Here is a 19,084-nt window from a genome sequence, read left to right on the forward strand (position 1 = left end):
TAGAAATGCATCTGGCATTCTCACTTGCTGCTACTGAGATAATTTTCATCTCCTTCCGATATTTAATGGTTTCAAATTTTGGCACAGGGCTAGCAATTTTGGAGGAGGAGGTAAATTGATTATATCAACTCCAGTACTCAATTGGTACTTATTTCATCCACCCAGAAAGGATGAAAGACAGAGTCAACCTTGGTGGAATTTGAACTTAGACTGTAAAGATGGACAAAATGCCACAGGCATTTTGCTTGGTACAGTAACAATTCTGCTATTTTCCTTCCAATATATATTGAATTTATAAACACAGTATGTCTTAAATGATATCTCCTGATGAATTCTGCTGTAAATTTGCAATCCACTGTGTATTTACATTAAGTATGGTACATAAATAGCTATTTTAATCTAATACTGCCTTTGTTGCATATGTCAAGTAACAATAATAGTAATGTTTTAATACTAGCAAGACACATCTTGAAACTATTTCTATAAAAAAGAAAAAAAAAGCTAAATAAAGTACCATTTCAGTAAACACACTAATATTGTTGATTCCATTCCAATTTTTCTCCTGTCACCCACAGTCCTTAAAATTGTAACACCTCCCCCTCTCCTCCTCTTTAATTTATCAACATTCTTTTTTTTAAACATTATTTTAATAATTTTTAGATCTTTTGGCTTGAATGGAATTGATTCCTGTTACAGGTAAATTCCGATATAGTTTTTTTTGTTATTTTTTTTATCATATAATTTACACTTTTCCTCTATAATCAATTATTTGTTCTGTTCAAATGCACAATTACATTTTTGTTGTTGTTGTTTTATTTACCATTCTTTTCTGTCTTCCTTTCTTTCTTTCCAAACCATTCCTTGAATTCTTCTTCAAGTTTTGGCTATCTTTCTTAAAGTTCCATGGCCACCACTATTTTATTCTCAAACTTTTTTTTTTTACACCTGTTTTAGCTAAAATTAAACCAGTATTCCAAGGATTTTACTTTTTAATTTTTTTTTTAATCCTTAAAATAATCATTAAAATATTCTATCCTTATTTAATCTTCCTCTTTAATCTACCATTTACCATCTTTCATCTGACATCCTTGGAATTCTTTATTAAAAACAAAGAAATAACACTTTCATAAATATTTCAGTAAACCGTTTCTAAAAGCATTCATGGCACCAGCAGACTTCTAATGTAGCTCTTGATAGGCAGCCATTACTTTTGGAACTAGTTTGCTACTTTCCAGATAAGTGAACACTCAAGTTCTTAACTGTGAATGTCTGTTTTGGATTGTCTTGGTTCAGACTAATGTATCTTATTGTGTATGTGTTTGTCTCCACCTTTATATTGTATAACTTAGCAGTACAGTAAAAGGGAACAATAGAATGAATACTTTTTTCCCCCATTTATCATCCATTTTCTATGTTGGTATGGGTTGGACTCTTTGACAGGAGTCGGCAAGCCAGGGAGCTGCCCCAGACTCCAATTGTCTGTTTTGGCAAGGTTTCTATGGCTGGATGCCCTTCCTAACGCCAACCACTTTGCAGAGTGCCCTGGGTGTGTTTTTACTTGGCTCCAGTATGGATACTTTCTGGATGTGCACATACTTTGCAAATAAAACGAGAAATTTTTTGCACACACACGCCCGCCCCCACCTGATAAAAACATTTAAGAAAGCATTGTTTACAAGAAGAGAAAGAAAATAACCCAAACAAACAAAAGTCGTGGTGGGGGGTATTATGGTTTCATTAGAAATGGAACTTTTCTAAACTTATTCTTTGGTTCATTCTGCCTTTGAACATTTCTATAATTATTTGAAGATCAACAGCTTCTTTTGTAAAATCACGATTGTCACGGGTGTGGCTGTGTGGTTAAGAAGCTTGCTTGCCAACCATGTGGTCTCCGGTTCAGTCCCATTGTGCAGCATCTGGGATAGTACCTTCTACTATAGTCCCTAGCTGACCAAAGCCTTGTGAGTGGATTTGCTAGATGGAAACTGAAAGAAGCTCATCATATGTGTGTGTTTCTGTGTCTCCTTGTAAGTGATGTTATTTGTTTCTAGATTTCCATGTAAAACATGTCTGGCTATGGAGAAATATTACCTTGCTTGGAAACAGGTGAGGGTTGGCAACAGGAAAGGCATCTGGCCAAAGAAAATCTGCCTTCAGGAATTTCATCTGAGTCATATAAGAATGGGAAAGGGAACATTGAAATGATAATGATGATGGTGATATTATATAGACAAAAGAATCTTTGCTTTGTCTGTTGGCGATAGACAGAAATATTACAATTTCAAAATTGCAGAAAGAAATTGATGAAACCTTCAATTGGTTTACTAATAACACAAGTGTATACACAGAGAACAAATTGTTTCTCTCTCTCTCCACACACCCACCCACCTTATTATTCATTCATCATTTTTTTCTCCCAATTTCATGACCACCCATTATTCACTGTTCCATTTCTGATCTAAGCTGCAATTAGGCAAAAACCAAGAAAAAAAAAAAAAGAAAAATTTATCATTTAAATTTCGTATTTTTCGAAAAATAATTAATAATTTATTTTAGCCCAAACTAAATCCTTGGACTACAAAACAAAAAAAAATTAGTGTAGGAATTAGTTGTTGTTGAATTAATAAACAGGATTTGTTTATTATTTCCTTGTTAATTTGCTTTGCTTAGGTTATTTCTAATGAATGTCTGCCAAAAAAGAAAAAAAACGTGGCCTTTTTTCATTCCTTTTTCTTTCTTTCTTTCTCCCTATCTTTCTTTCTTTCTTACTTTTTCTCTCAATTCTAATCTTTAAGTGCTATTGCTCAAAGATAAATAACAATGCCAACCCATTAATTAAAACAAAACCTTTAATTATAATCATCGTTAACTTAGTAGGAAGCAGTTTTATTTTTATTTATTTATTTTTTCTTAACTGGAGCAGAGAAACTAACAATTATTATTATTACTATTATTATTATTATTATCATTAATAATAATTTCTATTAAAGACAGTTCTGTTGATTGATTTTTTTTTTTTTTTTTTTTTTGCTGTTGCTGCTGCTGCTTCATGCTACTATTGCTGCCCAATTCCAGAGTTACTATTTTCTTTAATACCTATTGTTACCAGACATGTTTTTTTTTCTTTATTTTTCCAGACTTTGACATCCTACCATCCCCTGTTCCTTAGTTGGCTCTTCCATATTCTTACAGCTTTTTTTAATTTATTTATTATTTTTCTAATGCTTCTTCTCTACAGAAATATAACAATTGTTTTTTTTTTCTTTCTTTTCTTTTTTTTTTTTCAATACCTGTTGAGACACATTCATCATTACAGTTGTCATAACGAATCAAGTCAACAGTAACGATAATTATAATGGTTTTCTTTTATTGACCACATGGGCCCACTGACATGCTGGGGACAGCATAAAAGTTTAATAGACAAAGAATACAACCACCAAAGTACAGTGTTGTACAGAGGTTACATTGAATAAAAAAGGTGAAACTAACAATAGCGATATGAATAGATGATGATAGCAGTAAATATTGACCTTTAGCATGCTGTAGGAGCATTAGGTTATGGTATCAGTTTTCTCCCTTCTCAATGCAGCACAATGCACCTGCAGCTACAGGGGAGAAAACTCTATAGCAACATAATGCACCTAAGCATGCTAAAGGTTAATAGCTGTCTAGAACACAGGTGTCAAACTCATTTGACTTTGGGAGCCAGGTCAAAGTATAAATTAGATTGAGGGGATGGGGGTGCAGAGAAGAATAATTATTATTCCCTAAACCCTTGTTCCTAGTGTAGGCCAAAGTAAATGGATAAAGGGGTTAATATACATCGTAACAGCTTTATTAATAATGAAGGGAAGAATATGAGGTGTTAACAGAGTTTGTATGTCTTGACGTATGAGAAAAACTGATCCTCTTGACATATATATATAGTGTCCTATTAAGTAGAAGTTCTTAAAGTGAGAATTGAGATAGAAATTGTCCAAATGAATGCTTACAATTCCTTTAGCAAGATTGATACCTGATAAGAAACTTCTGTTTCTTCTGCAAAGCTTTTCAATGTCATTCCTTTCACTACAATCCATTTGGACAGATACATATGTATATTTGTGAAAAGAATGCTTCCATTTGGCACAGGCCTTGTATGAAAAAAGGGAAGGGGAAATAGGTCATATCTTTTATTATATGGAATCATAGGTTTCTTTTTTTGCCAAGGCAACAACAATGTCCTCTCAATGATTAGCCAGAGATGATTTTTCAAATGAGAATATCTGAAATAAACTCGATTGCTCTCACAAACGAGAATGACCCTTACTGCTCTCAAAAATTAAATAAAAAAACAGGAAAAATAATTCAGAATCCTTGTCCGGTACCGGATCGATCTCAAAATCTAATCAGTTCATGCCAGTCACGAGGCCAAACATCCCTGAAAGTTCCATCTGAATCCATCCAGCAGACAGACGACTGAAAACAATACCTCCACCTTCGTTAAGGCAGAGGTAATAGTAATAAGGATGATGAATTCTTTTATTGGTCACAAGAGCCCAAGACATTGGAGAGACAATACAAAGATGCAATACAAAGGAAACAAACAGGAAGCAGCAGGATGTGGGGGGGGGGGGTGCTACATTGAGTAAAAGAATGAGATCAACAAAGACGGAGAAACCATTTTTGTTGTTGGCACTGACCCACAATTTGCTGGCTCTTCATAATAATCAATTGTATCATTGATTTATTATCATCATTATAATAGCATTTATTGTATCAGCTCTACAGGGATGAAAGACAGAAGTCAATTCTGATGTGATTTGAACTTGGAAATTTGAACATACGGAAGAGAAGCAAACGGAAGACTTGAAGGTTATTTAGTGTAGAATTCTTGCATCTGCCACTCAACTGCTGAAATAGCAGCAACAACAATAATCTGCTATAGGCACAAGGCCTGAAATTTAGGTGGGGAGGGGTCTCATCAATTACATCAACCCCAGTGTTTCACTGGTACTTAATTTATCGACGCCGAAAGGATGAAAGGCAAAGTCAACCTTGGTGGAATTTAAACTCAGAACGTAGTGGCAGACAAAATACTGCTAAGCATTTCGCTTGGCATGCTAACGATTCTGCCAGCTCATCACCTTTAACAACAATAAGAAGAAGAAACATAACAAAGAAGTATGTAGACCAAATTCCTGGCCGCCCCAAAATAAGTAGATTGTAAAAGATCATATTTATGGGTACCTCAGATATTTTATGTAAACCTCTCTCCATGTAAATACAATCTTACCCATTCAGTGTTATGAATTTTATAAAGACTTTTGTTTCTAGACATCAGTTCTTTCAAAGGTATGGCACCTTGCCTGTTAGCATCTTTAGATGTAAAAAATCTTCTCTCTTGATTTCTCTGATTGAGACTTGGGTGCAGTTTGTATACATTAAAGCAAAGCAATAATAATAATAATGATAATAATAATAATGATGATGATGATGATGATGGTTTCTGTCTGCCAAATTCTGTTTGTGAAGTATTAGTCAGTCTGATGCTAATGGGTGGATAGTGGCACTGAACCTGAGAGCTCATTATTGCAAAGCAATCTTACCCGTTCAGTCATACCTGCTCCACTCCTCAGGGTTGACAGCTACACCATCAAATCTATATTTTCTATGATCTCCAACTATGAAAACCTATTAATACTGCACTTGCTCATACCACATTTTTCTATGATATCTTCAACAAATTCACTTAGGAGTCCAGTTTTCCTTTTTCTTCCTCCTCCTCCTCTTATTTTTCTTATTTTCCCCTCCTCTTCCAGTACTATGCATGCAATAGAATTTGTCTCATAGAATGTTTTATTTATAGCTTCTGAATGTTAGCTAGATTGGCAGTTAAAACACTGACCATTCCTTAAATGATGGAACCAGTTTGGTTTAGTCATTATTCTATCAACTTTCAACTTTCCTGATATGGTCTGTTACACAATTAGATTAGTTTCTTCATTCCAAAGTTTGCATAGCTTTCACATATGCGTTTGTATATACATCCATTTACACACACACACACACACACACACACACACATATATATATATATAAGTCAGTAAATAGTGGGGTTGTGTTAACCGCACATGGAGAAATAATAGGAAAATGAAAAAAAAGGCAGAATGCTAAACTGGAAGCATATTTTAATAAAGATTTCTAACCGGTTTTCATTGCGAAAGCAAATTATCAAGAAGGAGAATGAAAATGTTTTTTACAAAGAAGTACAAAATGAAGAAATTAATATATAAAAAAATAATATATAAAAAAATAAATATACCCATACATTATATTGTCTTTGAGCTTTTGAAGTTTAATAATAGTCCCATGTATATAATGGTAGGAAAAATAAGGATGCATGAGAGTTGAGAGTTTTGTTAGGTTTAAAAAAAGGGTTAAAAGTTTGTGTTAAGCAGGAAATGTGGTGTCAAAACAGGAAGTGTGTGTAAGGGGAGACAAATGTTTTTAGTTGGAGTTATGAACTCGTTTTCAACAGGAAGTTCTCTAGGAACAGACACAAACTTCCTGTTGAAAAAGAGTTCATAACTCCAACTAAAAACATTTGTCTCCCCTTACACACACTTCCTGTTTTGACACCACATTTCCTGCTTAACACAAACTTTTAACCCTTTTTTTAAACCTAACAAAACTCTCAACTCTCATGCATCCTTATTTTTCCTACCATTATATACATGGGACTACTATTGAACTTCAAAAGCTCAAAGACAATATAATGTATGGGTATGTTTATTTTTTTATATATTATTTTCTTCATTTTGTATTTCTTTGTAAAAAACATTTTCATTCTCCTTCTTCTTGCTAATTTGCTTTTGCAATGAAAACCGGTTAGAAATCTTTATTAAAATATGCTTCCAGTTTAGCATTCTGCCTTTTTTTTCATTTTCCTATATATATATATATATATAAATACTCATACACACAACTAAATGCAATTTGTTTTCTTGTTTTTCCTTAATTAAAACTGATATAGATTTTCCTAGCTAATATTCTGTTTAGCATTTCTGGTGAAGCACTTGTGTATGAGGCAGGATGTCAGAGTTGACATTACTAATGTCATTCCATTAATAATAAAACACAATTCAAGCAACCTATCAGATTTCACTTTCTCCTGAGGCCATAAACTAGCAACAGTCAACCGTGTCTGTCTAGGTATGGCACATAACACTCTTTGCCTCACTCAAACCTACCTTAACCGTTTCGATACCAACCTGTCAGAAACCACTCTTGGTTTTATCATACAAACTTTCTGTTTTAAAGTGACTGAAATTAGAACCTTCCACCAGAATTTCATGTTAATTTATGTTCCAGACACTAGATTAATACTGAATTATTTTACTTCAGTCTTCATTATTTTCAGAATTAATTGCAACACAGCTAGTGTATTTCTCTAAGAATATGGTAACAAAAGGGTTAAAGCAATCATCATAATTTCATGTTAAGTTTTGTTCCAAACATCAGTTTAATAACAACAAAATTATTTTACAAAGTTCTTCATTATTTTTAAAATTAACTAAAATAACGACAGTATATTCCAACAGAAATATGGCAACAAAATGGATAAAACACAAATTCCATTTATATTATTTGGACCGTGGAAGGTTAATGACATGACTGGCATTATGTTGGTTATGGCTACCAGGGTTCCAGTTGATCCAATCAGGGAAACAGCCAGCCTGTGGAATTAATGTGAAAGGGGCTGAGCACTCCACAGACACTCATATTCCTTAATCTAGTTCTCAGGGAGTTTCAGCGTGACTAGGCTGGCCCTTTTGAATTACAGGTACAACTCATGTTTGCCAGCTGAATGGAATGGAGCAATGTGAAATAAAGTGTCTTTTTCAAGGACATTGCCCAGAATTGAACTCACAATTGAGTCAAATATTCTAACCACATGACCTCACTAATGGCATGAAAGGCAGGCATCTAGTGTTCATAAAAACCATCCTACATCTTGCAAGAATGGTTCTGGATCAAAACATTGCTACCAGTATTACACTGAGATCTTGAGCAAGAAACTTTATTCTACCTTATCCTTAGCCAATGTAACAACTCAATTTGGTTTGGTTCGGTTCAACTGTCACTGAAAATATTTATTGTAAAGATGCCAGCTTACTATTTTAATAGAAGAGAAAAGATGGCATCAGCTTATTTATCAAATGAGTTTATATTTTAAGCAAGAGATCAGAAAAAAGCGAGAAAATGAGACTTCAGCTGAAGATTTTTAATATCAGTTTGTTGTTACGTTTGTAGTTTGTAATATATCACTGTAGTCATTCTTGTTAAGGCTTTGCTTTGATGTGTTTCCCTTGTATAATTTCACTGACAACTGAATCAAAGTTAAAAGACATATTATTGACAGCAAAATGGAACACAAACTTAATAAAATGTGATTTATCTTCCTCGGGGCTTCTGCCAGAAAAACATTAATAATAATAATATTAATAATAATAGATAAATCTCCAAAACGTGAAAGAACACGATTCCTGTCTACCGGAATTCTTTTGATCTGCTGGTTTGAAATTCTTCGCTTGGCACTTAGTTTCAATCATATTTCTTTTTGTTCCAAGATATATGCACACATGATGCGTTAACATCTCCACCTATCGAAGGTCTTGTGGTGCCGGATACACCACAACATGCTCATGGCCATACCATCACTACTACCATTCTAAATTCCATTCAGAATGGATATCTAATTCCTCTTCTACTTCAAAGAATGAAGTCTTCAACTTAACATTGCATTAACATGCATTGCTTGTTGTGAAATATTTTTTTCTTACTTGTTGATAGGTGATAATTATATATGTGTGTGTATAGGTATGCATGTGTGTGTATATGTATGTGTGTGTGTGTGTGTATATATATATATATATATATATATATATATGTGTGTGTGTGTGTGTTTGTTTATATATGTATGTGTGTGTGTTTGTTTATATATGTATGTGTGTGTGTTTGTTTATATATGTATATGTATGTGTGTGTGTTTGTGTATATATATATATATGAGGAATTATGATAAATGCCCTTTTTTATCATTTGGAAACAAATGAGATAAGCTTGTCTTTATCGTAATCTCTCCTGAGTTTGTTCTGTATATCACAACCAGTAATGATAATATAACTGAGTGCAGTCCTGACCAAACCAATTTACTGGAAGCAGACTGGGTAGTAATACTCTATGTGGCACTCTAAACTCAACAGTTGCTGTTGTACATTAATACATATATATATATATATGTGTATATATTATTATTTAAAATAGTTTGATTCAGCCCCAGCCACCAGAGCCTGGCAAGGTAGGTTCCTGTAACCTGCCAAGTTCGACTCTGCCTTTCATCCTTTCGGGATGAATAAGTTAAGTACCAGTTGCGTTACTCAACTGGTACTTAATTTATCGACCCCGAAAGGATGAAAGGCAAAGTTGACCTCAGTGGAATTTGAACTCAGAACATAGTGGCAGACGAAATATCGCTAAGCATTTCACCCGCCAGCTCACCGCCTGTAGTAGTAGTAGCAGTAGTAGTTGTAGTAGTAGTAGTAGTAGTAGTAGTAGTAGTAATGATGATGATAATAATAATAATAATGACAGCAATAATTGTTAATAACTACGGAATAAAATTCTAAAAAAATTATCAATTATTTTGAGAATTTTTAAAATTCATATTCAGCCAAATAATATTTAAAAATTTCAATTTTTTTTTTTTTTTTTTTTTTTAATTACATGTATGGAATTAAAATTATTAATCTCAGACGAGATTTCTTTGTCTTCATCCAATCTATGGTTTTCTCCTGCCCCACTGCCCCACCTCAGGCCTCTCTCTCTCTTAACTACGGTACCATTGTATGTCTCTACTACACATATACATGCATATATGTGTGTTTGTATATCACATATATATATATATATATATATATACACGCATACACATATATGATTGCTGTAGTTCTCTTATTGTAATTTATTAATATTTGTTGTTGTTGCTATTATTATTGTCACTGTTGTTGTTGTTGTTATCCTAGCCACTGTCGTTATTGCCGTACTGACTGTTATTTTTCCATGCTGGTTGCTTTGACAAACGTAAAAGGAGTTTTTCTCTTCGTCGGTCGGTCGGCATCGTTGTCTTTCTGTTCTTATTGTTGGTGGCTATGTCACATCTTCTGTGCCATGTAACACCACCACCCACCCACCCATCCTCCCACCATTCTTTTTCTGTAATTTATCCTTGTAACGTCTTCTCCTCCCATTAATAAAACAACTCGTTATTTATTGTTGTTAATGCTATCAGTTAATTGTTTCTGTTTTTTTTATTTTCTTTGTTTTTTTTTAATTTTTATTTTTCTGTATTCATTGAATCGATATCTCGCTATTATTTTGTTTTATTTTGTATTTTATTTTCATTTTATTTATTTATTTCTATATTCTTTAATGTTTTATTTTATTTTTTATTTCTTCATTTATTCTTCTTAATTTTAAGTTAATGCTTCGATTCTTTTACCTTACACCATTTTTTTGAAGCAAACCAATTCTGGCGAAGAAGACAAAAACAGCCCCCCTAGAGATAGGCAATGGCAACAGCTTACCACAAAACATGGGCGGACACTCACCCTGCGACGCCTCCGCCATTTACTTCAAGAGCCTTACTATAAGTATGACACTCGACCGCAAAACTAGTGGCAAGAAAAACTCAGTGGCTGGGGGCCCGTATAGTAAAGGCTCCAAAGCTCCCCTGCCTCCGGAGACCATCCCCACTCCCCTGCCTTGTGACAGTGGTGATGCCCCCTCGTCAACTGAAAAGGCCAGGAAACAATTCAAACTGTCTAAGATAGCAATTTTGAGCTCACTTTTTGAGAAGAAGAGCACGGAAAAGCCGAAAGTCTCTTTTGATGACAAAGAGAAATCAAAGAAGCCGAAATTCCTGAAGAAGATTACTAGCGGGTATAAGATTTTGCATGTTTTAGCAAGCATCCCTGCCCGACCGTGAAGGGTTTTGGTTTTTCTGAGTTGGAAGGAAACGTGTAACTTAATAACATCGTTTTATTATTAATGTTTTTGGTTTGTTGGTTGGTCTTTTGTTTGTTTTTTGTTTTGTAATAATTAGCTAAAAAAAAAAAAAAACTAATAACTATGTTTTTTAGTGTTGCTGTTGTTGTTGTTACTGCTGATGCTGATTGCTGTTGTGATTGGGGCTGGAGTTGAGTTTGGTTGGGTAACAGGCTCTGTGGGCCAAAGAATTTGTATCGTACAACAAGGCAGGCAAGCAGACCGACCGGCAGGCATTGTGCCCGTTTCGTGCCTTATGCCTGGCACTTCATACTTATTAAAGAGACAACTACTATTTATTATTATGTGTGTGTGTGTGTGTGTGTGTGTGTGTGTGTGTGAACAAACCGTAGTCGCTACTTGTGACTATGGCTTGGTAATACATACCATGTATTTGCTAGTTGTTTTAGGTATTTATGGAGTTATGAGCAGACATAGACATTTTTTGGGTTCCTCTCAATCTTGGCCCAGCAGAACATCAAGAATGTGACAGCTGGAGGAAGAGAGAACTGCAGCAACACCCAGCTGGTACTAATTTTCAGCTGAGTACACTGTAGCGAATTGAAATTGTGTACTTCACAGTACACTGGCAAATAGCAATCGTTAAGAAATTAAGTAGAAAATATGAAATAAAAATATTTCATTAATCTAAATGAATTATTAATGATGAATGAAAAGAAAAAGAAAGATTAAATTTAAAACAGAGACAGTTTACATACACAGTCACTTTATTAGGATGGGATTCTGAGACTGGTCCTGTTCTGTGGCACCTTGGACAAGTGTTTACCACAATCTCAGGTTGACCAGTGCTTTCAGAGCATTGGTATCTAATAGACAGACGCTCTGTGTGTGTGTGTGTGTGTGTGTGTGTGTGTGAGAGAGAGATAGAGAGAGAGAAACAAACAAATGGGATAGAGTGAGAAATCAGTTTGTCATATAAAAACACCTTGTACTGTTTGCTCTGCTCTGTACAAATTAGGTTCTTTTGTGCTGAGGTGAACTTAGCCATATGACAAAATAAGTGCTAGACTAAGTAGAGCTCAGTATATTTACATGTTCAGCCAAGAACCTTTGAAGGTGGTGCCACAATTGAAAGTTTGAGAGATTGAAACCTGCAGGCCTGTAAGATATAATTAAGTTAATTGTAATGAATTAATTAATTATACATGCATATATGTATATGTTTGATGCTGTTGCTATATTTTTGGGCCCTAATCCTAGATTGGCCATAAATACCACCGATCCAAAGTACTCTGCTTGCTGATGTCTTGGAAGATGATGATGTAGAGTTTGTGGCCCAAGTAGACTCTGCCTCTGTAGATAACAATTGCCCCTCTCCTCGTTATGGCTAATAACCATAGAAATTTATTAGAAATTTTTGCTTTCTATTTTTTTTTTTTGGATTGTGTTGACCAGTTTCCCTTTGGAATTTGTTGTGATTCTTAATAATAATAATAGTTATATTGACACTAATAGCATTTTGGTTGTTCATCAGAATCTTTGTAGATTCCACCCCCACCCCCCCTATATAGCATTATTAGACATTGGTTTCGTTTTCTTTTCTTTTTTTTTTTTTTTTTTGTGAATGTGTTAAAAAATCATTTTCTGTTTGTTTGTTTGTTTGTTTGTTTTTCCTTTAATGTTAATACTTTCTTTTCAGAAATTATATTGATGGTATTTTGAAAAAAATTTGGAGATGAAATTTGAGGTATTGTGACTGAAATTTGAACAGATTTGGAAACCAAAATAATGTGATCAATAAAACATCATTGTCACCATCATCATCATCATCATTTAGTATTTAGCATGGAAAGTGGGTGTTAAATAACAATGTTGATGGTTTTACTTTAGATTTTCAAGTGCAAGATCCTTTTCAAAGATAGAAAGAGATAAGGAATTGAGTAGACCAACAGACAATGTTGCTGCAAGTATTAAAGTCTGAAGGTTCTGATGAGACCTTGCAAAATCTGATAGCAACCACATTTGAAATCAGAGGATGGACAAATTAACTGCTAGATTTCTTTTCTTTGAGATGAAAGCAATCCCTCTCATCATCATCATCATCATCATCGTTTTAATGTCCACTTTTCCATGTTTGCATGGGTCAGACAGAATTCATTGAAGCAATTTTTTTTCTATGACTGGGTACTGTTGCAGTTGCTAACTCTCGCTTGTTTTCAAGCCAAGGTAACATTTCCCCATGGCCAGACATGTCTTCACAGAAGATTAAGAGATTCAAATGGCACCACTTGTGTGACAGTGACACTCGTTTACAATTATCATGTGATGTCAAGACATGGAAACACGAATAAGCACACACACATACATACAATGGGCTTCTTTCAGTTTCCGTCTACCAAATCCACTCACAAGGCTTTTGTTTGCCCAGAGCACTTTGTAGAAGAAGCAACTGGGACAGAACCTGAAACCACAAGGTTGAGAAAAAACACCTCTTAATCACATGGCCATTCTTGCACCTAATATATCACTTGAATCAAATAATTTCTTCAGACTATTTGGTTGGATGTATTGGAATCATCATCATCATCATCATCATTGGAATATTTCAAATAAAATGTTTTGAAGTGAAGTTTGGTTACCCTAACCAAATGCTGCTCCCTATCTCCAAAGGGAGAACTTTTTACCAGATTTTTTTTTTTTTTTTGAGGCGGGGACAGAAATGATAAAACTGTCTTATTAGTTGTGTTATTTTTTTTCTTCTTCCTTCTTCCATATCTGTTCAAATCTCAACTTTTACCATATTTGATGGTACAAAAGACACACACGGGTATATTAGATGCACACCAATTTCAGGAAACAAAAGTTTTAGTGTATTAAAACACTCAAACTTTACATATAGGACCCAGAGTGATTTGGTTTAAGTTTTTTGGGTTTTTTTTAAAGTGTGTCTTATATACCATCAGATACAATAATTATTATAGCTTGAAGTGTACTAATTAATAATTATTTCTGTATTACACGTACTAATATTTTTATTTAGTTATTCCTTATTATAATCAGTTAAAGGTAATTTTTAACTGCAAAAAAGGGGCGGGGGAAACAAATTTGTAATTTGTATTTATGATAAGTCATAATTAAACAATTTTTTTTAATTTCCAGATGAATTTTTGGTGATTTAAAATAATTTTTTTTTTTCAACAACTTTTATCATTTTCTGTTTATTAATACAAATATTTTGGTCTTTTAAGATCACTTTTGGAAATGGAAATTGTTTTCATATTTTACATCTGCACTCTGTTCAGTTTGTTTCATTTCCAGTCATCTTCAGACGTCTTCTTCTCCTTTGATGTGTGTGAGTTTTATGTTAAGGGTGAATGTACCTGTGACACACTCAACCACTTTCATGTTAATTCAATGCGATTGGCAAAGCAACAGAATCCCCGTGGCTGGAAATTCTGACCAAGACCTATTTCTTTTTAAAAAGTACAGGGAGTGACTGATAGAATAGGTACGAGAGATAAAAACGAAAGAATAATCACTGGGGTCAGTCTGTTTGACTAACACCCTTTAACATTATTATTATTATTATTATCATTAGGATGGTAGCAAGCTGGCAGAATCATGTCAATGTAATCGACTTACCCCCGCCACCGAAATTGGTGGCCTTGTGCCAAAATTTGAAACCAATATTATTATTATTATTATTATTATTATTATTATTATGAAGACAGCACTCTGGACAAAATTTTTAGTGACATTTCATCTGTCTTTACATTCTGCCGAGGTCAACTCTGCTTTTCATCCTTTCGGGGTTGATAAAATAAGTACCAGTGTTAAACTGGAATCGATGTAATCAGTGTAACCCCTCTCTCGACATTGTTGGCCCTGCACCAGAACAGCAAGTTAGATGTTTTAACTGTGGCTGTTATTTGAGTTGCAATTAAATATTTCAGGGAAAGGAAACCAAATTCCAAAAACTGAGATTCCATTAGAAAATATTTAAATATTCTCACGGTGACTGTGCTCTTCTTAGTATATGGGTTGTGCCCTCAAGTACAGTTGTTATATAGTATCACATATATATATATACATGTGTGTGTATATATATATATATATATATATATATATATATATATATATGCACACACATACATATGTATGTATCTTTCTGTGCAATATGTTATGCCTTTTGTATGTATGTGTGTGTGTGTGTGTGTATTTCAAAGCATGGAGGGTATTTCATCTTCTCCAACTAAAAACAAACCATTCCAATCAGTTGCACGCTTGTGGATTGATTTGATTCTCAACAACCATTCCTTCACCAACCTCTCTTCCAAGAGTCTTTTTATGTCTATTTTCTTTCTTCTTTCTTCTTTCTTCTTAGTCAGTGAATTGCAATGCATCCATGTTGAAAAACAGATGAAAATATTGACATTTATTGGAGTTTGGCATTTGTTGTTGTTGTTGTTCTTAACTCTTTCTCTATTGCAGCTGCCTGACTTTTTTTATTTATTTTTTTATATATATATGTATATATATATTTTTTTGCCAAGCTATTTTGCTACACACTGTTTCTGTTATTAAGCTTTTCGTTTGCTCTGAGCTTCAACACCTACACTTAGACAAATTTTTCATCAGATCACTTTACATGAGGACTAATTATATATAAATCTTGTTGCTTATAACTTTTGCACCATCATCATGTGTGTGTGTGTGTGTGTGTATGTATGCATATATGTATGTATGATGATGCTACATATCTATGTATGTAAATGTATTGTCTAATATTATATTTTCGACTATATTGAAAAAAATTGTATTTTTATATATTATTACATTTTGATATAATTTTTTTAGGTTTTTTTTTTAATTATTATTCTGCTCTGTTTTAATGAATTAGGCTGTCAATTAAAAATATTAAATAGTTCTTAATTAGTCTCAGTCATTGGGCTGCTCCTTCAAGAATTTTGTCTGATTTATTGAAGGAGGAATGGTATAGCATAATTATGGGACTGGAGTAATTACTTGAGTAGTTATGATTGACTAAAACTCCCTGAAGATGGCACTTCAACTGGGCTTGTAGTCCACTAATGACTGAAGCAAGGGAGACAAAAATGAAAGAATGCATAAAAGGTCTCCCTTTTTCTTAGTCTACGCCACATCACTCATGGACGTTGTCCCCAACTTCAGAGCCACTTTCCCTCCTGGCTGTGCACAATGACGTTGCAGATGCCAACTCTGAGACAGTGCACGCTTTTGTGTCCCACATATATTCACAGATATATGCCATGTGGTCCTGACCACTGGGCTTGAACGAAAGCCACAAGATTATAGAAGACAAAGACAGTGACAAGAGCTGTGGTCTGCAAATCTTAGCTGTCCTTGGTTGTCTGGCTGATGGACAGTAAGCATCCATATATCAACTTATTTCATATGTAGTTAGCATGAAAGATGTTACAGACCTTGTGCAGAAGTCAAGTGCATGTGGTCTTTGGTGATGGCTGTTGGGTCACTGTAAGAGACCAGCATTCAGAGCAGGACAGATTCTACTGTAGCACGAAACATGTATAGTGTTAGGTCACATGACAGTTTTGGTGCTTTCTAAATTTCCCACAGCTTGCTGGATACTGACCATGTTATTGCTTCATACATGTTCACATCTGTGCCGGTAGAGTGAAAATGAGAACCCAGGTAGCAGAAATCAGGAACTGATTCAATGGACCATGATGAAAGTGTAAGGTGAACCACACCAGCGATTAGGGTCTTTGCCTTTGAGCAATTTATTAAAAGACTGACTTCAATGGCAGCCGATTCCAGGTTTGGCAGACGAATGCAAAATCACCTGCAAAGTTGAGTCATTGAGGTATGATGCTGGACAATGTGAATGTTGGGGTTTGAAATGCTAATTAAAATCAACTAATGAGCATACAGAAATATATTAGGTTGAATTCCTTGGTAACTTTTGAAACATTTTGTGCATAATCATCATCATTATTATCATTGATATTATTATTAAGGCCTTGTGCCAAAACTAGAACTATTATTGTTATTAAAATAGACTGTTATTGTCTCACAATAGCCAAATTACAAGCCATTTCCAATAATTGATTCTCAACTTCTGCTATGAAACTAATTGGTAAATTGATTATTATTATTATCATTATTAAACTATAATATTGTAATTTATTGTTATTATTATTATTAATAATACTAATATTCCCACACTTTTAACTAATATATTAGTAATTGTTTTTTCTCCTGACTCTTGGATTTTTAGACAATTATATATATGTATGTATGTATGTATGTATATAATAATCAAAGGAGACCAACCTGTCTTTTTAGCAAGGGGTTTCTAATATTACATTATTATTTTAATGTGTCCTTTTTACTGCAACCTAGTTTGATTTTAAAGGGAGTTGGCTCCTGTTTCTAGCAACTCCAGCTTTTGCTGGAAATATTTAATTCAAGCAAGTCAAGATGAACGTTTTAACTCTCTTAAGGCTCTGGGTGTCACCAGCACCACCATTACCAATTTTCCCTTTACTCTAAGTAGGAACCTTGAAATAGAAACAGCTCATGGCTTGAATTGCAGAAAACTGTTTCATTGACAAGTGTTTAATTGATCCTAACTTTTGAACTTTGCTCTCTTGAACTTGGAATTAGTGGAATCCAAGAGATCAAAGTTAAAAAATAAAGGTTAAGCAGAAGGATTAACGCAACCCAAATGAAACCTTTACGTGGTCTCTCGACCTACTAGGAATAGCAGCCAAATTTTTCTTAAACTATGACATAGCATCTAAAAAGCAAAACAAAGGACACTTAAACTTTGAAAAGTGTTTCTTTTGGCTGAATCCAACCATGCCTTTCCCTCTTGTGTATTGACTTCCAGAAATGGGTAGCTCCACACACCCCCACCGCCCCCACTCGATAGTAACCACACCAAAATGTCTCAAAGACTGGAAAAGATCAACTGGAGTTCAATTTTCCCTCAATGCACCTTTTTAACAGGACAAAAAACAGTGGGGAAAAACGACTCCATCCAACACTAAACATTTGTTACAATTTGGTTTCTCAAACCATTATTTGCTTTTCTTTTTATTTTTTGTTTCATTTTTTTTTTTCAATCTCCTTCCAAACATCCCCTTCCTTACTGAGACAATGTTTTTTTTGGGGGGGTGGGGTTCTTTTCTTTCTGTTTTTTTCTTTTGCTGCTTTTGCTATGAGATGTTCCATTATTGTTTTCAGACTGATGCATCAACAGATTGCTGCCGGATACCTGAGTCACTTGTGACTGTCCGAGTTGTGTTTTGCATTTTGATGATTCTTTTGTAGAGCAGCAACAACAGATGAGGAGGAGGAGAGAGAGAGAGAGAGTGAATGCCTGCATGAGAGAGAGAGAGAGAGAGAGAGAGCGAAAGTTAAATTGGTTTTTGTCTTTAAGACACCCTGTTTCTGACATTTGACCTTATGTGATGTGTATGCATATATATATATATATATATATATATATATATATATATATATATACATGTATGTATAAAATTGATTTATGTTCTCAATCTTTTCCTGTTTATTTGTCTATATACTTGTATCTCTCTCTCTCTTTCTCTCTTTATGTGTATGTATGTATGTTTGTATATACACCTATCTATCTGCTTACCTCTCTCTCTCTCTCATCTCTTTATGAAATATCGATCATAAAAGCTCACACATGATCTTAAAATCTCTCTCTCTCTCTTTTTCTCTCTTATTTACACACTCTCTGTCTTCCATTTATATTACATTTTTCATATTTGGTGATATGATGTCAATACTTTATTTGTAACTTGATTGCATAGTTTTATATAACCTGACATTGTTTTCTCTTTTTCTTTTTTTTACCATTTTTCTTCCATTCTCAGCAACATGTGGCATAGAATTCAAGGCCAGTTCAGACAGTGAGTTGCTAATTTCTCACCAGACTACACTAATTGGATATGTACTCATGGTCGACACCATTTCTGGCTGATCATTTTCTAGATTACGTTCAGTT

General features: G+C 34.1%; 1 protein-coding gene across 7 annotated transcripts in view; it reads left to right on the forward strand.

Moving 5' to 3' along the window:
- The window catches only part of LOC106877542 (SNF-related serine/threonine-protein kinase), a 108,590-nt gene that overhangs the window by 78,128 nt on the left and 11,378 nt on the right, over positions 1–19,084 (forward strand). The window contains exons 5-7 of one of the 7 annotated variants that reach the window (XM_089338674.1): positions 661–696; positions 10,564–10,983; positions 18,954–18,989. The exons of 1 other annotated variant lie outside the window; for it this stretch is intronic. In XM_089338674.1, coding sequence (XP_089194800.1) covers positions 661–696; positions 10,564–10,983; positions 18,954–18,989 — 492 coding nt within the window. The remainder of the gene's footprint in view (positions 1–660; positions 697–10,563; positions 10,984–18,953; positions 18,990–19,084) is intronic. 5 more of the 7 variants (XM_089338678.1, XM_089338676.1, XM_089338675.1 and 2 more) reach the window with 5 other exon arrangements.

Source organism: Octopus bimaculoides, chromosome 20 (assembly GCF_046866305.1).
Source record: "Octopus bimaculoides isolate indiv1 chromosome 20, ASM4686630v1, whole genome shotgun sequence".
Lineage (NCBI taxonomy): Eukaryota > Metazoa > Mollusca > Cephalopoda > Octopoda > Octopodidae > Octopus > Octopus bimaculoides.